The sequence below is a fragment of the Ranitomeya variabilis genome, chromosome 3 (assembly GCF_051348905.1).
Source record: "Ranitomeya variabilis isolate aRanVar5 chromosome 3, aRanVar5.hap1, whole genome shotgun sequence".
Lineage (NCBI taxonomy): Eukaryota > Metazoa > Chordata > Amphibia > Anura > Dendrobatidae > Ranitomeya > Ranitomeya variabilis.
In genome coordinates this window covers 84,739,763-84,760,720 of record NC_135234.1, presented here as the reverse complement: position 1 = coordinate 84,760,720, position 20,958 = coordinate 84,739,763, and the positions used below count along the sequence as shown (strand labels likewise).

Here is a 20,958-nt window from a genome sequence, read left to right as displayed (position 1 = left end):
TTGTTTAATAAAAATTTTTCTACCCTGCTTCAAACAACATATTTATACCATACCATATAACATTTATTTGTTTGTCAGATCGCCGTGTATCGTTGTGTTTGACAGCAAAAGCAACGATACCAGCGATGTTTTACAATGGTAACCAGGGTAAATATCGGGTTACTAAGCGTAAGGCGGCGCTTAGTAACCTGATATTTCCCCTGGTTACCAGTGTTAAATGTAAAAAAAAAAACCAGTACATATACTCACAATTGCGTCCCCCGGCGTCCGCTTCCTGCACTGACTGAGCGCCGGCCGTAAAGTGAATGCACAGCACAGCGGTGATGTGACCGCTCTGCTGTTAGGGCCGTCACTCAGTCAGTGCAGGGTAGCGGACGCCGGGGGACGCAATTGTGAGTATATGTACTGTTGTTTTATTTACATTTAACACTGTTAACCAGGGTAAACATCGGAAGCGCGGCCCTGCGCTTAGCAACCTGATGTTTACCCTGGTTACCCGGGGACCTCGGCATCGTTGGTCGCTGGAGAGCTGTCACACAGACAGCTCTCCAGCGACCAAATAGCGATGCTGCAGTGATCTGCATCATTGTATGTTTCGCTGCAGCATTGTTAAGTGTGAAGGTACCTTTACAGTATGTGTCCACGTTCAGGATTGCATCAGGATTTTGTCACAATTTTTCATCAGTATTTGTAAGCCAAAACCAGGAGTGGAACAATTAGAGGAAAAGTAGAATAGAAACATCTGCTCCACTTCTGTATTTATCACCCACTCCTGGTTTTGGGTTACAAATACTTATGTAAAATCCTGACCAAATCCTGATGCAATCCTGAGCGTGGACACATACCCTTAGTGTTTGAAAACACCTCATACACTTTATTGTTTGAAAACACCTCATACACTTTATTGTTTGTAAACACCTCATACAGCAATGAGAGACACACAAAAAAAGGCAAAATAAAAATGGTAAAAATAGTGTCTGACATTGAATAAATGAGGTGTTTGAAGCACAAAATATGTGTAGACGGCGCACGGTGTGACTTGCCGAGAAGTATACTGGAAAATAAGAACAAATATTGTTGTTTTAAAACAAATTTTTTTTATTGGGGGGAAACAGAAAAAAAAGGGGAAATAAACTTAGGGGGTATCAACCTCTGCCACCAAGGGGGAATGGTATGTATCTTGTTGGGAATGGGGAGAGGAAGATGAGGATGATGACGACGAGGAGGATGATGACCTATAGTCCAGGAGGCTCGGTGGCAGGTCCAAACCCTCCGCAGGGTAAACTGGGGAAGAAACCGCCACCTCTGTAGGGGAGGGAGGAGGCAACACGAGCCTTTGTGAGGTTCTTGGTTGGCCCTGGCTGCTCCTGCTGTGGCTAGAGCCCCGACGCGCACTTGGTGTCTCTACTGGAGCAGCCAGAGCCTCACAGTGTGCCTCTGTGTGTCTCCTCTTCCTTTTCCTTTTTTTAGCTCCTGCGGCAGCTCCCCCAGAATGACGCCTACGGGAGGATGAGGGCCTGGCAGGAGCAGGAGTCGGCGGCACAATGGTATGGTGCCTGTGTTGGCGTCGCTCGGCACATGGACCTCGGTGGGGTGGCTGGAGTGGCTCTGCAGCAGGAGTCGGAGTCATGCTAGCCAGCGACGGTACTACTGGCAGTGTCGCTGACTGCATGACCCGAGCCTGCTGCAGAGCCCTCACGTAGGCATTGTTACAGCACTGCATCACCGAAATCTGGAGTTCCGGCGTAAGGTGTTCCACCATGCCTTTAGCAATAGTACTTAAAAAATGTTTGGCCGGATTCGAGAGCTCAGCTTCCAGATTTTCAAGGCGCCGTTCGATATTGGACAGACGAGTGTCCATTTTATCGTTGAGCGCCTTGAAACAGTTCTGGAAAACCGTGCTCAAATGCATAAATTCAGGCATGGCTGGCCTGTCCGAGGCCCGCTGGCGCTGTCGGGAATTCCCGAACGAAGGTGCGCCAGAGGCCTCGGGCAGGGGAACACCTGATGGACCGGCTGCCGGTTCTCCAGATGGTGGTGCAAGCCTGCTGTCGCTGTGGGAGGGCTGTGACGGGTCAGATGGCGATTCATGAAGGTCCGCTCCTGCGGGGCGAGCTCGCTCGAGGGTGCTGCTGTGTGTCCTGTGAAAAGATAAGGAAAAAATTAGTCTTCAATTAATAACCTATCACATACGCCAACTCCTGTAATAAAATTAACATTACATGACACATCAATACATTACAATCCCCTGTCTCTCAGTCTGTGTGGCCTATAATAAATTGCTGATTGTTATCGCCAGCTGACCATTAGGTCTGACGATAACAATCATGGACATACCAACGGCAGAAAATTACTGTTCATTCCCGCTGCCAAAGCCAATGCATACCTCTGTCATCGTTTTAAAAAATTTTTTGTCAAAAAATCTTTCTTGATGCTGCCTATGACGCAAAAATAGTATAAAATTTAAAGTCAAGAAAAACATCTAAAAAACAAAAAAACAAAAAAAAAACCAGTGACTTTGCTGATCTGATCGCAGGAACGGCCATGACGTTAGGATCATGTGATCGAGACGTCATCATTATTCCTGCGATCAGAACTACCCTGACTCAGAACGTAACCTGTCATGGACTACAAGGACTCACGCTTAACCCAAAAAAATACTAATGGGCTATATACCATTCCACTAGGGAAAAAGTTACGTGGATGGCCAATAGGCTACGCTGACTACATGGATGGCCAATACACTATGTTCCTGGGAAATATACTATGTGGATACGTGGCTAGAACGTGTACTATGTGGCTGCGATATAGTGGCCTGGCAATATACTATGTGGATGCACAACGTACGTGGCTGGGCAATGTACTATGTGGCTGTGCAATATGCTATGTGTCTGGGCAATGTACTATGTGGCTGTGCAATATGCTATGTGTCTGGGCAATGTACAATGTGGCTGTGCAATATGGTATGTGGACAAAATACTTACTGTCGGCGGCCAAGGATTGGTCTTAGGAACTGTAGTGCCCTGTTGTATTTGTAGGGCACCGACTTGGACGCAGCAGCACCACTCCGAGCTTGCTCCTCCGCAGCACGGATCCCCTTATTGAAACGGTCCTTCATGGATCGCCATCTGGTCCTCAACTTTTTAACTGTGAATGCAAAGAAAAAAAAAAGGTTACATATTTTGCATTTTAAAAGGATAAAACAACCGTGTGCGATGCAAAGTTTAGGCGTTGATCGCATCACACACGGTTGTGTTTATCATGGCAAGATGGGTCATAGCAGCGTATCAGCAATACTCACGAAAGTTGCCTTTGTCCTTCGCTGAGGCACTGTCAAAGCCATCCCACAGCGACTTTGCCACCTCTGCCCACAAACGCCTCAACACCACCTGGTCCATGTGCCGGGGGTCACGGCTGTCCCACAACGGGCCACGCTCCTGGATGCTGGAGATCAGGAGGTCAACATCTATGGCACTGTCTCCTTGGTCCCATTGTGAAACCTAGAAAAATTAGAAAACAAAGGTTAAAAAAATTTGAAAATATTAACAACCACCAGCACCTGGCATGATATGTACCTTTGCCCTATCCTTTGCCATTTGATGTATGTATATTGATGTTTTCTACACCTGTATTTTGGAATGTTTGTGTGCAGGGAGTTCAACTTTATGTTACCTTCCCCCAATACTTGCTGCCCTGAAAATCTATAATGTAATTAAGCTTAGTAAACATCCCTAGTGAAACCAGGATGCTACTCAAATGTAATGTTCCTCACAGCAGGATGCTACTCAAAAAAAAAGATTAAAAAAAAAAAAAATACTCACTCGCCGGCCTGACGCCACATCTTGGCCCTGACCTCTCTGCTCCCGCTGTGTGCCTTCCCCCTCACTTGAAGAAGCCTGTAAAAATTGTATACAAAAATTATTGTCAATGCTACAAATGGCAGCGAATAGTAAGCAACTGGACATAATTACTCACCGCACTCCCCCGCGCCGATTGGCTATGTTCCGAGTCATGTGAGTCACTCGTCATTCTTGCAAGTTTGCTCTGCAATGAAAAGATGAACAGTAAATCACATCCAAAGCTAACAATGCCACATAAAATAAAATAGGCACAAAAAATTAAAACAACCACAATTGACTGTTGACTGATAGGACAATGCAAACTCAAAAAGCGACACCACAACGCCATACATTGCAAGAGAAAACAATAGAAGAAACAATACAAGAATAGACCCAAACAAATAGACACCTATGTCCAAATTTTTAAATATAAAAACTTACTAAAAAAAAAACTTACAGGTAAAAAAAAAGGCACAATGAAATAGCAAACTAATGCATGCCATACTTTACAATTACAACAAGACATGATCCAAAACAACACCATCTGGTGACATCTACCACAGAAATACATCTGAAAAAGGCGATAAATACCATTCTAGATAATAAGCAATAAACATTACGGGACAACCGCTGTTACAAAATACAGCAACCCAAAAGATAAACCATAAAATAGAAAATAAAACACATGAACTTAAAAGAAAAAAAAAGGGCCCCACCAAAAAAAAACAAAAAAAACCACTATACTACACACTTGGCAATGCAAACAGTCAAGGAAGGAGATATATGCCACACGGAAATCGACGTAAAACCATCAGAGATAGAAAAAAAAAAAAAAAAAAGGGAAAATACAATTGAAAATAGAATGGCATATAGCCGCACGGAACAATACAATACAAATGAAACCTCATAAATGTAGCCCCCCCCCCACCAGCAAGAAAAGACACTCAAGGAAAGAAAAAAAAATGCCAACAGCATAATAAAACACAGCAAGACATGAGCCAAGAAAACGCCATACGGTTACCCCCAACAATAGAAACCATAAAAATACATGCACCAGAAATTTAACAAGAAAAAATCAGCCAAAAAAAAAGACATTGAACAACCGCATGACACCAGAACAACCCAAAACCAATCCAAAACCAAGCAAGGCTGAAGACAAGAAACGCCAGCATATAACGCCACAAGTACATCAGAACCAGATAAAAACACAATTTTTCAATAACAACCCACAGTGCCATAACCGTACAATAGCACAGACCAAACATTGCACAAATTAATCAAAATCAAGAAATAAAACACAGAATAAAAAAAAAAAAGAGAAATTAATATACTTACAGTTTTTGAAAGCAGATTGATTCTCTCTCTGTCTTCTCTGATCCTCTCTCTGTAGCCTTGTGAAAGACAATGGCAACCCCCCTTTTTTTTTATATATATAGTGTTTTTTTTAGTGTCTAGACAAAGTCTAGACAATGTTTTGCATTTTTTATTGGAAAACGCATGCGTCGTACAACGCACAACGACGCAAGTACTTGCGTCGTCTGCGTTGTCAATACAATTCAATGGGGAAAAAGGCGCATCGACGACGCAAACACGACGCAAACACAACGCATGCGTTTTTTAAAAGGTCGGCGCCGCCCGAAAAATGCAACATGTTGCGTTTGCCGCGCCCAGACAGGTGCGCCCTAACGCCGCATGCGGCGTACAATGCACCACAACGCATGACAACGCATGTACATGCGGCGCCAATGTTAAAGATAGGGCCGCACGACGCATGCGTTTTCTTGCGGCGACGACGCTGCGGCGCACACCGCAAATGTGAACGTAGCCATATATAGTGCCAGTGGTGGTTCACTCTAGCACAGGAGCCCACCAGAGGATTCTCCTGTGGGCCAGTCCAAGCCTGGCAGCAAGCACTGCATGGAAGTGGAACTTTTTAAGCCCCATTCAAAAGCCCTACCAAAAAAATCTGTTCAGAAACTTGAGAGCACCGACCGACCACTGTTTATAGGATTCTGTGTTGTGGATTACTTCTCGTATGTTGCATTAGAGCTAATTCACAATCAAGTGGCTGTGAAAAACTGTCAGAAAGTCTAGTTTCTTTGAGAAGTTTTCATCTGCAGTTTGACCTAAGAAAGCAGTTGTGGATCCATCACATGATGGACATCAATAGTAATGGATGGACCATGTCACTGTAAAGACTTTTGTTGCATTTCCATAATGGAGTCTGTAATGCATGCCGCTTTACATTTTGTCTGCTTTTTTGGATACCTGAAAATCATAAAAAGACAGAAATTAAAAAAAAAGTACACTATCCCTCGTTCACCAATTTATTAGCAAAAATGTTCTCATGTAGCTCCGATGTAGTCCACTTTCCCCAAATCCGGCCCCAGCTACTGTGAATAGCAGTAAAGTTCCTGCTATTCACAGGCACCGGGTACTGACGACAACGCTTATCAGCGATGGTGAACAAGGGAATGAGGCACCATAGGCGTTCATTGTAAAGAGACTTCTGGCTCACTCATAGAGCATAGACGCAATTGTGGTCACATCATGGAGAGGCGGAGAGGAACGGCGCTGGACACTGGAAAGAGCAGTGGTATTAATACACTCATACTACATTACATGCACATAAACACACATTTAATCAAACACTTAAAGGGAGTGCTTTTTTAAGTGCAGTTTTCCTCACTGCACATCAATCCTTTTTTCAAAATGACTGTTGGTGGAGAAACATTTCTATCTATCTTCTCTAATTGAAAAACAGCTTTCCAATGTGCAGTGTTGTTCCATTGGAGGATACTGATGTGCTGGTCTGGTCACATACAGTAGTTGAGTGTCTAAAATAATAGAAGAAAACGGTTCACATTTGTCTCTGCTGCAGGCTCACCTGATGCAGTGGTGTATCTAGGGGGGGCAGCCAGGGCATGTGCCCCGGGCGCAGCCAGCAGGGGGGCGCAGTCGGGCCGCCTAATTCGGCAGTCCGCAGTGTCTCCCCCGGCAGCTGCATTCTGCCGCCCCCGGTCTGGGAGTCAGCTGTTCTCTGTGCCGACTGTCAAGCTGACAGCCGGCACAGAGAAGCTGCAGAGTGCCGGCTCCTAATGTGTGCAGAGGTGGAGGGGAGCCCCTGCAGAGTGGCTGCGGCGGGCAGGGAGAAATCCCTGCAGCTCCGCTGCCCAGCGATCTGTCTTCCTGCTTCCTCCTGCTTCCTCTCACACAGACGCGCCGCTGGATGACGTCATCATTCAGCGGCTGGCTGTGTCAGATGAAGGCGATGGAGCTGCTGCGGCAGAGCGCGAGGAGAGGTGAGAGGTGTGTGTGTGAATGTGTGTGTATGTGAGTGTGTGTGTGAGTGTGTGTGTGTGTGTGTGTGTGTGTGTGTGTGTGAATCTGTGTGTGTGTAAATGTGTGTGTGAATGTGTGTGTGTGTTTATGGGTGTGAATGTGTGTGTGAATGTGTGTATGTGAGTGTGTGTATGTGTGTGTGTGAATGTGTGTGAATATGTGTGTGTGTATGTGAATGTGTGTGTATGTGTGTGTATGAATGTGTGTGAATATGTGTGTGTGTGTGTGTATGTGAGTGTGTGTATGTGTGTGTGTGTCTCAGTATTGGGTGTGTGTGTGTGCATCGTGCTACAGGGGAATGTGCAGAGAAGTGAATGGTGTGTGTGTGGGGGGAGGAGAGGGCAATGATGGGGCTGACGGGGAGAGAGCAATGATGGGGATGGTGGAGGAGGAGAGGACAATGATGGGGCTGACGGGGGGCATATGTCCTTGGGGGGGGCGCCAAAATGAATTCTTGCCCCGGGTGCCAAAAACGCTAGATACACCTCTGACCTGATGAGATGGATTCTCTAAACCGTAGGTCTGGATGAGCAGCACGGCCAGAGGTGATAGTGCAGTGGAGCAAATATTGATGAGGAAGGGGTATTTGTTGGTCCTCAGATCAGAGAGCTTAGGAGAGATTATGTGTTTGAAGGAACTCTAAATAATAAGGAATTGAGATCTTGGAAAAGCTTCAAGTGGATCTGTGAAAACTTCTTAGGAAAAAAAAAATCTGCAGAATATGTTGAAGGTGTTGAGGAACTGCTAAATGCATACCAGTGTCTTGAATGTCGCATGTCTCTGAAAATGCACTTTTTGCATTCACATTTCGATTTCTTCCCTCAAAATCTTGGGGATGTAAGCATTGAACAAGGTGAGCAGTTTCACCAGGACATTAAAGTAATGGAACTCGGCTACCAGGGTTTTAGGAATGACTCAATGATGGCAGATTACTGTTGGACGTTATATAAGGACAACCCTGAAAAATAGTATCATCAACAGTCTAATGTCAAGCACTTTCAATTTCTCTTCATATTTTGGTTTCTGTTTTGCATGTGAAATTATTTTGGTTCAATAAAAACTGTTTTGTAAGGTGAAGCATTTTTTTTCTGATATGTAAATTACTGTTTTCTTAATGTCGCCAGTATATTTCCTATACCTTATAATAATGATGCTGCTCCATGGAAAGTATATGTGCTACAGAAAAACTGTATACATTTTCTAAATCAGGACAAAAAGATGATTCAGAAAAGTACAAAGTCACCTGCAATGATAACAATAATATTTTTTTGTAGACCTGTGTAATTAGACACTTGGGAGAAGCTGAGCTAATTGAAGTAGTAGCAAACTCTGACAGATTGAACCCCTTAACGACCGCAGTAGTTAAAGGTACTTAAACTAACGGCGCTGTGGAAAAAGTGTATAGCGCCCCCACCAGAGTCGGATTTTCTCTGGGATCTCTCAGCTGTCGGGGATAGCCGAGACCCCAGAGAACATGATTCAGGTCAGCTTTTACTGGAAGGGAAGGCGCGCCATTTGACTTTTTGAATGGAAAATTAGCTCCAATCGTTAGCGGACACCATGTCGCGTTTGGAGAGCCCCTGTGTGCCTAAACATTGGAGCTCCCGCACAAGTGACCCCATTTTGGAAACTAGACCTCCGAAGGAACTAATCTAGATGTGTGGTGAGCACTTTGAACCCCCAAGTGCTTCACAGAAGTTTATAACGCAGAGCCATGAAAATAAAAAATAATTTTTATTTTCTCAAAAATGATTTTTTAGCCCACAATTTTTTATTTTCCCAAGGATAACATGAGAAATTGGACCCCAAAAGTTGTTGAACAGTTTCTCCTGAGTACGCTGATACCCCATATGTGGGGGTAAACCACTGTTTGGGCACATGTCGGGGTTCGGAAGGGAAGTAGTGACGTTTTGAAATGCAGACTTTGATGGAATGGTCTGCGGGCATCATGTTACGTTTGCAGAGCCCCTGATGTGCCTAAACAGTAGAAACCCCCCACAAGTGACCACATTTTGGAAACTAGACCCCCCAAGGAACTTATCTAGATATGTGGTGAGCACTTTGAACCCCCAAGTGCTTCACAGAAGTTTACAACGCAGAGCCGTGAAAATAAAAAATCATTTTTCTTTCCTCAAAAATGATGTTTTATCATGCAATTTTTTATTTTTACAAGGGTAACAGGAGAAATTGGACCCCAATAGTTGTTGCCCAGTTTGTCCTGAGTACACCGATACCCCATATGTGGGGGTAAACCACTGTTTCGGCACAAGTCGGGGCTCGGAAGGGAAGTAGTGACGTTTTGAAATGCAGACTTTGTTGGAGTGGTCTGCGGGCATCACATTCCATTTGCAGAGCCCCTGATGTGCCTAAACAGTAGAAACCCCCAAGAAGTGACCCCATTTTGGAAACTAGACCCCCCAAGGAACTTATCTAGATATGTGGTGAGCACTTTAAACCCCCAAGTGCTTCATAGACGTTTACAACGCAGAGCCGTGAAAATAAAAAATAATTTTTCATTCCTCAAAAATTATGTTTTAGCAAGCAATTTTTTATTTTTGCAAGAGTAACAGGAGAACTTGTACCCCAATAGTTGTTGTCCAGTTTGTCCTGAGTACGCTGGTACCCCATATGTGGGGGTAAACCACTGTTTGGGCACACGTCGGGGCTCGGAAGGGAAGCAGTGACGTTTTGAAATGCAGATTTTGATGGAATGGTCTGCGGGTGTCACGTTGCATTTGCAGAGCCCCTGATGTGCCTAAACAGTAGAAACCCCCCACAAGTGACCCCATTTTGGAAACTAGACCCCCCAAGGAACTTATCTAGATGTGTGGTGAGCACTTTGAACCCCCAAGTGGTTCACAGACGTTTATAACGCAGAGCGGTGAAAATAAAAAATAATTTTTCATTCCTCTAAAATTATGTTTTAGCAAGCAATTTTTTATTTTCGCAAGGGTAACAGGAGAAATTGGACCCGAATAAAATTGTTGCCTAGTTTGTCCTGAGTATGCTGGTACCCCATATGTGGGGGTAAACCACTGTTTGGGCGCACGTCGGGGCTCGGAAGAATTTTATTAACCCTTCAGGTGTTTCACAGCAGCAGAAGCAACATGGAAGGAAAAAATGAACATTTAACTTTTTAGTCACAAAAATGATCTTTTAGCAACAATTTTTTTATTTTTCCAAAGGTAAAAGGAGAAACTGGACCAAGATCGTTGTTGTACAATTTGTCCTGAGTACGCTGATACCTCATATGTGGAGGTAAACCACTGTTTGGGCGCATGGCAGGGCTCGGAAGGGAAGGAGTGCCATTTGACTTTTTGAATGAAAAATTGGCTCCAATCTTTAGCGAACACCATGTCGCGTTTGGAGAGCCCCCGTGTGCCTAAACATTGGAGCTCCCCCACAAGTGACCCCATGTTGGAAACTAGACCCCCCAAGGAACTTATCTAGAAGCATAGTGAGCACTTTAAACCCCCAGGTGCTTCACAAATTGATCCGTAAAAATAAAAAAGTACTTTTTTTCACCAAAAAATTATTTTAGCCTCAATTTTTTCATTTTCACATGGGCAGCAGGATAAAATGGATCCTAAAATTTGTTGGGCAATTTCTCCTGAGTACACCGATACCTCATATGTGGGGGTAAACCACTGTTTGGGTACATGGTAAGGCTCGGAAGGGAAGGAGCACCATTTGACTTTTTGAATGAAAAATTATCTCCATCGTTAGCGGACACCATGTTGCGTTTGGAAAGCCCCTGTGTGCCTAAACATTGGAGCTCCCCCACAAGTGACCCCATTTTGGAAACTAGACCCCCAAGGAACTTATCTAGAAGCATAGTGAGCACTTTAAACCCTCAGGTGCTTCACAAATTGATCCGTAAAAATGAAAAAGTACTTTTTTTCACACAAAATTTATTTTAGCCTCAATTTTTTCATTTTTGCATGGGCAACAGGATAAAATGGATCCTAAAATTTGTTGGGAAATTTCTCCTGAGTACGCTGATACCTCATATGTGGGGGTAAACCACTGTTTCGGCACAAGTCGGGGCTCGGAAGGGAAGTAGTGACGTTTTGAAATGCAGACTTTGTTGGAGTGGTCTGCGGGCGTCACATTCCATTTGCAGAGCCCCTGATGTGCCTAAACAGTAGAAACCCCCAAGAAGTGACCCCATTTTGGAAACTAGACCCCCCAAGGAACTTATCTAGATATGTGGTGAGAACTTTAAACCCCCAAGTGCTTCATAGACGTTTACAACGCAGAGCCGTGAAAATAAAAAATAATTTTTCATTCCTCAAAAATTATGTTTTAGCAAGCAATTTTTTATTTTTGTAAGAGTAACAGGAGAACTTGTACCCCAATAGTTGTTGTCCAGTTTGTCCTGAGTATGCTGGTACCCCATATGTGGGGGTAAACCACTGTTTGGGCACACGTCGGGGCTCGGAAGGGAAGCAGTGACGTTTTGAAATGCAGATTTTGATGGAATGGTCTGCGGGTGTCACGTTGCATTTGCAGAGCCCCTGATGTGCCTAAACAGTAGAAACCCCCCACAAGTGACCACATTTTGGAAACTAGACCCCCCAAGGAACTTATCTAGATGTGTGGTGAGCACTTTGAACCCCCAAGTGGTTCACAGACGTTTATAACGCAGAGCGGTGAAAATAAAAAATAATTTTTCATTCCTCTAAAATTATGTTTTAGCAAGCAATTTTTTATTTTCGCAAGGGTAACAGGAGAAATTGGACCCAAATAAAATTGGTGCCTAGTTTGTCCTGAGTATGGTGGTACCCCATATGTGGGGGTAAACCACTGTTTGGGCGCACGTCGGGCTCGGAAGGGAGGGAGCACCATTTGACTTTTTGAACGCAAGATTGGCTGGAATCAATGGTGGCGCCATGTTGCGTTTGGAGACCCCTGATGTGCCTAAACAGTGGAAACCCCTCAATTCTAATTCCAACACTAACCCCAACACACCTTAAACCCTAATTACAACTTTAGATATAACCCTAACCCCAACACACCCCTAACCACAACCCTAATCCCAACCCTAACCACAACCCTAACCCCAACACACCCCTAATCCTAACCACAAGCCTAATCTTAATCCTATTTCCAACCCTAGCCCTAATTCCAACTCTAACTCTAATTCCCACCCTAACCATAAGGCTATGTGCCCACATTGCGGATTCGTGTGAGATTTTTCCGCACCATTTTTGAAAAATCCGCAGGTAAAAGGCACTGTGTTTTACCTGCGCATTTACCGCGGATTTCACCTGCGGATTCCTATTGAGGAGCAGGTGTAAAACGGAATCCGCACAAAGAATTGACATGCTGCAGAAAATACAACACAGCGTTTCCGTGCGGTATTTTCCGCACCATGGGCACAGCGGATTTGGTTTTCAGTAGGTTTACATTTTACTGTAAACCTGATGGAAAACTGCTACGAATCGGCAGCGGCCAATACGCTGCGGATCCACATCCAAATCCGCACCATGTGTGCACATAGTCTAATCTAACCCTAACTCTAGTTCTAACCCTAATTCTAACCCTAGCCCTAATCCTAACCCTAACCCTAACCCTAGCCCTAACCCTAGCCATAACCCTAACCCTAACTCTAACCCTAACCCTAGTGGGGGAAGAAAAATATATATATATTTTCTTTATTTTTATTATTGTCCCTACCTATGGGGGTGATAAAGGGGGGGGTTCATTTACTATTTTTTTTATTTTGATCACTGTGATAGGTTTTATCACAGTGATCAAAATGTTCCTGGAACGAATCTGCCGGAAGATGGCGGCGCCCATGAAAAAGACGGACGGACACCGCGAGGCTCGGTAAGTATAAGGGGGGGAGATCAGAGCACGAGGGGGGATCGGAGCACGGGGGGTGGATCAAAGCACGGGGGGAGTGGACAGGAGGACGGGGGAGCGGACAGGAGGACGGAGGGGAGCGGAGCACAGGACGGGGCAGAAAGGACGACTGGGGAGGCGATCGGTGGCAGTGGGGGGGCAGATCGGGGTCTCCAGCCATGGCAGATGCTATTGCAGCATCGGCCATGGCTGGATTGTAATATTTCACCATTTTTATAGGTGAAATATTACAAATCGCTCTGATTGGCTGTTTCACTTTCAACAGCCAATCAGAGCGATCGTAGCCACGGGGGGGTGAAGCCACCCCCCCTGGGCTGAAGTACCACTCCCCCTGTCCTTGCAGATCAGGTGAAATTGGAGTTAACCCTTTCACCCGGCCTGCAGGGACGCAATCATTCCATGACGCCACATAGGCGTCACAGGTCGGATTGGCACCGACTTTCATGACGCCTACGTGGCGTCATGGGTCGGGAATGGGTTAAAGGGAACCTGTCACCCCCCAAAATCGATGATGAGGTAAGCTCACCGTCATCAGTGGCTTATCTACAGCATTCTGTAATGCTGTAGATAAGCCCCCGATGTTACCTGAAAGAGGAGAAAAAGAGGTTATATTATACTCACCCAGTGGCGGCCCCGCTGCGGTCCGGTCCGATGGGTGTCTCAGGTCCGCTCCGGCGCCTCCTATCTTCATTCCATGATGTCCTCTTCTGGTCTTCACGCCACGGCTCCGGCGCAGGCGTACTTTGTCTGCCCTGTTGAGGGCAGAGCAAAGTACTGCAGTGCGCAGGCGCTGGGCCTCTCTGTCCTTTCCGACGCCTGCGCACTGCAGTACTTTGCTCTGCCCTCAACAGGGCAGACAAAGTATGCCTGCGCCGGAGCCGTGGTGAGAAGACCAGAAGAGGACGTCATGGAATGAAGATGGAAGGCGCTGTACTGGACCTGAGATGCCCATTGGAGCGGGACCGTCCCTGGGTGAGTATAATCTAATGTCTTTTTCTCATCTTTCAGGTAACATCAGGGGCTTATCTACAGCATTACAGAATGTTGTAGATAAGCTCCTGATGAGGGTGAGCTTACCTCACCATCGATTTTGGTGTGACAGGTTCCCTTTAACTGTATAACGGCGACCGCAAAAAAAAAGTCTGATTTGCCGTTTAATTTCTCTCTCCTCTGATGTGATTGCACATCAGAGGAGAGAGAAATAGGGTCCCTGATCCCCCCCGGTACCTCATGGTGTCGTGTCCCTGGGATCTCCTGGTTACCCCCACGGCCTCCAGGGTCTTCTTCCTTTGTGAAAAAAAGTTAAATGCTCATTTTTTCCTTCCACATTGCTTTAGTTACTGTAAAGCACGTAAAGGGTTAATTAACTTCTTGAATGTGGTTTTGAGCACCTTGGGGGGTGCAGTTTTTTAGTGTCACTTTTGGGTATTTTCTGTCATGTACACCCCTCAAAGTGACTTCAAATGTGATGTGGTCCCTAAAAAAAATGGTGTTGTAAAAATTAGAAATCCCTAGTCAACTTTTAACCCTTATAACTTCCTAACGAAAAAAATTTTGCTTCCAAAATGGTGCTGATGTAAAGTTGACGTGTGGTAAATGTTATTTATTGACTATGTTGTGGGACAGTTGTAGCGCCCCCACTGCCGCAGGGCCGAGGGGTACCCGGTACCGGGCCTCTGAGTCTCTGCTCTGGGATTGTCACGGTGGCTAGACCCGGTCCGTGACCCTGCTGAGGGGCGTACAATGAAGGTGGTGGTATGGGATGTCGTTATGGTGTGGTGAAGTGCCGGTCACAGTAAATAACCAGGACACCAGGTTGCAGTCTCTTTATCTCTTTACTGAAGGTCTCGAGGTGTCCAATCCAGGGCACTGTTAACCGGGCCGTCTGAGACCGGCCGGTCCGAAGGCACATCAGGAGTCCCCTTTAACAGGTGGGAATCAGCGTCTACCTTCTAGCGCCTGTGTGTTGTAGTCCTTCCCTGCTGAGCACCCCGGGATAGTCCTCACAACTTATTCTGTCTGTCTCTGATCTTCGTTCTCTCCGTCCCCCAGATGATATGGCTAGGACACACCCGTATGACGGGGTAGGCCTGGAGTTCTTCCGGGACTCTAGAGTCGCCCCTCTCCCACAGCTGCCTCCGTTGTCTGCTTAGGTGTTTAAGTGAGGCAGACAACCTATAATTGGCTGCCCTGCCGTGGTTTGAAGTAATACTTAAAGTCTCTTACTTTCTCGGCGTTCCGGCCACCGACTGTTTGCACCTCAGAAGGATGTTGCCTCGGTCTTACAGCACAACTCCTTCTGGTCCTATCGCCTCTTTGCTGTATTCCTGCTTTTCTCACTCAGCACAATGAACCTCGCTTCTTGTCCTTTCTTAGGCATCTGTCAGGATCCCATCCCTGACCGGTCCTCTCTCTAGCTCTTCCCAGTTACTTCTCTCTGTCTTCCTGTCCAACCCCCAGTTTTACCAGAGTGTGAGGAGTGGCCTACTAGATAGAACCACTCCCCCTGGTGGCCGGAGTGTGAAGTGTAGTGTGAGTGTTACCTGGTCAGGTGAACTCCTTTAGTGCAATCAGACGTAACATCACTCCCCTTAGCGGCAGATCGACGTTACTGCAACGACCAGGACTCTGGGGCGCTGCACATATCTCTCTGATTTAAGGGCATAAAAGCTTGAAAATTGGGAAATATTTAAAATTTTTGCCATATTTCCGTTTTTTCATAAATAAACGCAAGTTCGAAGAAGTTTTACCACTAATGTGAAGTACAATATGTCACAAAAAAAATTCTCAGAATCAGTGAGATCCGTTAAAGTGTTCCAGAATTATAACCTCAAAGTGACAGTGGTCAGAATTGTAAGGGTATGTGTTCACGTGCTGGATTACATCGGGATTAGCTGTGGATTGAACTGCGTACAACCGCAGCGTTCAACCCGCAGCGTCCAGATGTTACAGCATAGTGGAGATTTTATGAAATCCCGTCTCCACTATGTGCGAGAACACACATCCAGCGGCCCTGCATTTACGGACATGCGGCGCGTCTTTTTAGAACGCAGCATGTCTGTTTACCTTGCAGCGATGCTCCGTCTCCACAAGGTAAATTACAGGGCCCTATGTATGGGGTGCGGAGATTCCAGGTATGTGCAATGAACACATCTGGAATCACCGAGCGTACAGAAGGGGGCGGCACTTTGGGCAGAGCGAGTTTTCCACTCCGTCCAAAGCGCCGTGAATCCAGACAGTGGACACGCACCCTAAAAATTAGCCTGATCATTAAGCTGTAATTTGGCTCTGTCACTAAGGAGTTAAAGCATAATAGACAATGTTGCTTAATACCTAAGCACCTGTTCTCTGCCTGAACTGTCCTAAAAGGTCTAGGTTGATGATGTAAGAGGAGTTATCTAATACATTTGGAGTGTACTGCAATGGGGGAAGATCATGTAAAAAGGGAGCAAGGGCCATCACTGGAGCAAGGAAAGGTGACTATCTCATAGTCCTATATTGACACTGGCTATCAAAAATATGTATGCTGTGTTTTTATTTTTACCTGTCTGTGGGTAGATGGTAGATTTTATAATTTTTGTGCAATCCAACTAATTTTGATTGCATCTAGTGATATTCATGTATATGGCCAGTAGTGATCGTCATTGTAATTTATCTGACATTAAGAATTAATATTTGCAGAAAATTTTTTTTTTCATTCTTATGTCAATATTCATATATATTATTGTGGTACCCTTTTTCCTAGTATTGGCATCTGCAGCATGCAGTATTCCTGTATTAAAGAGTAAATTTAGTATGTTCTCTAAATCCTGCAATAAACTGTTTTTGCATTTACACCATCTAAAATTGTGCCAGTCCATTTCAGAAATATGTCTAAAGACAATCCATATCTGTAAAAAGATATTTTATATAGTACAAATTCGAGGCTCTGTGCATATGACATACAGTAAAATCTTGCGGAACATGAAATCAAGAATGTGAAATGGTGAAATGATCATATATCATCATTCTTTAAAGTAGGATCTTCAGAAGGAAATGTGAAATACATATTTCTTGCTGATATTTGGTCAGGTACAAGTACATGACATGCAGACCTTCACTAATAATTATACTAATGGCCAGTAGCCCTATGGTACAAATATAACTGTAAGAAGGGTGACAGGCTGGTGAAGTGTATTGTAGTTTTCCCACATGTGAATAGTGAAGTCAGTTATTTCAGCAGTTGACATTACAGTTTGACTTTTCTACAGATAATATTGCCCTTTTCCTTATTATTGCATCACCATCAAATTAATTTGTGCACAGTATAAGCATGCTGCCTGCAAGAAAATATACAATATATATATTTTTCTTCTCTGCTCAAATACCTTATTAAAGTTAAAAGCCAAAACCCTGGGTGGGGTTTTATTCACATCTTTTTATGCCATAAGTCACAAAATGGTTAGTGACTAGTGATGAGCGAATATACTCGTTACTCGAGATTTCCTGAGCACCCTCGGGTGTCCTCCCGAGTATACTTTAGTGCTCGGAGATTTAGTTTTCATCGCCGCAGCTGAATGATTTTCACATGTGGGGGTTGCCTGGTTGCTAGGGAATCCCCACATGTACTTAAGCTGGCTAACAGATGTAAATCATTCAGCTGCGGCGAAAAAAAACTAAATCTCCGAGCACTAAAAATACTCGGAGGACCCCCGAGCGTGCTCGAGAAGTCTCGAGTAACGAGTATATTCGCTCATCACTATTAGTGACGGTAAAAAAGTTTTTTTTTTTTACTTTGCTCCAAATTCATGCACCCCGTGCACCATTTATATGATTTTGGTGCAATAATCGTCAGCGAATACCACAAGACAAAAAAAAACAGAAACGTGACTTACAAAAAAAGCAAATGATGAATCAGGGGCAGGCCATTGTACTTTAAAGCGAACCTGCCAGCAGGATTTTTTCAGTAAACTACTGACAGTGTCAGGTTGGTGCCATTATACTGATTAAAATGATACCTTGTTTGATGAAATATGTCTTGTGATTGTTGTTTAATCTTTATTTGTAGTTTTCAGTTAATGAGATTCTCGTGCTCCGAGGCGGACTGTAGGCGGGGCTTTGGGCGGGGCTTTATGTGGTACTTTGCTTACATATGCTTCTGTATGGGCTTATGACAGGTCACCCCCTATTTTACAAACTTCATATACTATGATGTGTTTAAAAAAATTGACATTGAGCAAAATGGCACCTGTGCAGTAGAATGTGTATCATGATGCCTCTAAGATTGCCAGGTAAAAAAAAAATAAAAAAATGCCTTCATCAAAATGGCGCCAGCAGGGGAGCATGCGCAGTAGCATCTAGCGCATTTCTATAGATGCTACTATGCAAGCGCCGCCACTGGCGCCATTTTACTGCAGCCAATTTTTTTTTCTCTAGCAAAATGGCGCTGATGGGTCTTGCACAGTAGCATCAATAAGAGCATAATAGATGCTACTGCACTGGTAATTGCACAAAATTTGACTGCAGTAAAATCGCACTGGCAGCGGCGATTGTGCAGTAGCATCTATCGCAGTGTTCCCCAACTCCGGTCCTCAAGAGCCACCAACAGGTCATGTCTTCAGGATCTCCTTAGTATTGCCCAGGTGATGATAACATCACCTGGACAGGCAAGAATTCAATCACCTGTGCAATACTAAGGAAATCCTGAAAACATGACCTGTTGGTGGCTCTTGAGGATCGGTGTTGGGGAACACTGATCTATCGGAATGCAAGAGATTCTACTGAGCATGCACCCTTGCTGGCGCCATTTTAATGAAGGTAAATTTTTTTTCCTTGGCAATATTAGAAGCATAATGCTGCACATGCTACAATGCAGGCACCATTTTGCTCAATGTAAAAAAAAATTTTCTAAACCCACCATAGTATATGCAGTATGCAAAATACAAAAAAACATTCCTACATTTTTCCCAGGAGGAAGGAAGATCACTTAGTGAGATGTAGGGATGTTATGCCAACAACACTCAACACAATCATGAAATAACTAGATCCACAACTCGATGGCTACCTTTGTATCCCAGGACCTTGGTGAAACTGTCAAATAGTTGTGATGGAATACACATGACAATGATCATTATCATTTAATAAACTTGTTCAGTTGTGCATCCATCTCACGCCTATGGTAGCAGCCTGGGGATTATGCCAGAATACAATGATGGGATATTACAACTTTCCTTATTTGGACATATACAAAGACATTCCATTGGAATAAGGTGACAAGACCAAATAGGACAGAATATATTATAGTCAATAGCTAAAATCTAGATAAAAAGATGGCTCAGGAGGTGGACAGAGAGCAGGACACCTAGGGAACTCAGGACACTGACACACAGAGAAAGAAGAAAATCCACCAGAATCACCTCCTGGAGCACATGCAGACCCATATCCTCAAAAGTATCAACCCTACTCCTTTTCCTCTATATTCCTCTGGTTACACCCTAACCCTTCTTTTACACCTGACTCTCTTTGTGTTATATGCTTGAGTCCCCTTAGGAGAAGGGACAGTTAGTATTGTTAGTTCGGGGGAAGGCTGTGTGTGTATATGTTTGTGTGTGTGTCTTTATAAGTGGGCGGGTGAAGTTACTTGTGTTTTCATATATTGTAATTGTGTATAATTTAGTATATACTGTAGATCTCACATTGGTTCTATGTATTGACATGTACTGATATTATACAGTTTGAGGCCTCCTTCACACGTCCTGGTGATTCCTGTACAGAAAAAAAAAACAGTATTTGTGAGATCCATGGTCCATGTCCATGTGTTCATATGTGACATGTGTGTGATGTCTGTGGGTTCGTGAAAACTAGTACATTTTGTGCTTATCCCAGGCTCTGGCAAGCTTCTGAAGGCAACTCTCATCATGGTCTCCTGCTCGCGCTGAGATGAAAATGCAAGGGCTCCTGTGCAATTTTCATCACCAGCAAAGGGAAGGTCCATGGCTGGGGACTGATGTTAATAATCTGGGACAAGGGACAATACCCCATTAGGTTCCCAGGCTATTAATAACAGCTAACAGCAGTTTGCTCAGTCTTTTCGGGGACCGCAGAAAAAAAAAATGACGTAATGTCCCCCTATAAGCAAAGGCTAAACAGACAGCTGTGGGTTGATATTAGGCTATATGCACACGTTGCAGATTTGACTGTGGAATTTTCTGTGCAGAGTCTGCTTTTCTTGGCAGAAAACGCTGGTCAGAATCTGCGCCTTTTTTTGGTATGTGCACACATTGCAGATTTTTGTGCGTACTTCTTCCTTTTTTTAGCCCTGCAGATTTCTATTATGGAATAGGTGCAGAAATGCAGCAGACCAGCAAAAATAATTGACATGGTCCTTTTTTGAATCTGCTGCATTTTCTGTGCAGATTTTTCCGCACCATTAGCACAGCATTTTTTTTTTGCCATTTATTTACATTGTACTGTAAATCACTTGCGGATCTGCAGCATTTCTGTGCGGAAAAAAAACTGCAGATCTGCAGGAAATCTGCAACATGTGCACATACCCTTAATAGCCTGGGAAACGGTCAGAGATATTGCTCCCCCCAGGCTACCAGCATCAGCCCTCAGCCTCCTTAGAAGTGGCGCATCCATAAGATGCACCAAATCTGGTGCCTAGTCTCACTCTTCCCACTTGCCCTGTGGTGGAGGCAAGTGGGGTAATATTTGTGGGGTTGATGTCACCTTTGTATTGTTAAGTGATATCAATCCCAGGGGTTAGTAATGGAGAGGTGTCTATAAGATGCCCCATAACTAACCCCATAGTCAAATTGTATGAAAACACATACCCAAAGTAAAGTCCTTTAAATGAAAGAATGACACAGACACACTCCTTTAATCAATTTTAATTAAACCATACTTACGGCATAGCCCATTCCAGTGA

General features: G+C 44.3%; 1 protein-coding gene across 1 annotated transcript in view; it reads right to left on the bottom strand.

Annotated features, from left to right (window-relative positions):
• Positions 1 to 1,135: 1,135 nt before the first annotated feature.
• LOC143817623 (uncharacterized) overlaps positions 1,136 to 20,958 on the bottom strand; it is a 126,933-nt gene continuing 107,110 nt past the window's right edge. Inside the window, exons 3-7 of the mRNA XM_077299114.1 lie at positions 7,674 to 7,820; positions 3,302 to 3,500; positions 2,985 to 3,147; positions 1,780 to 2,141; positions 1,136 to 1,179 (exon numbers count right to left, since the gene is read on the bottom strand). Of these exons, the coding sequence (XP_077155229.1) occupies positions 1,136 to 1,179; positions 1,780 to 2,141; positions 2,985 to 3,147; positions 3,302 to 3,500; positions 7,674 to 7,820 (915 nt within the window). The remainder of the gene's footprint in view (positions 1,180 to 1,779; positions 2,142 to 2,984; positions 3,148 to 3,301; positions 3,501 to 7,673; positions 7,821 to 20,958) is intronic.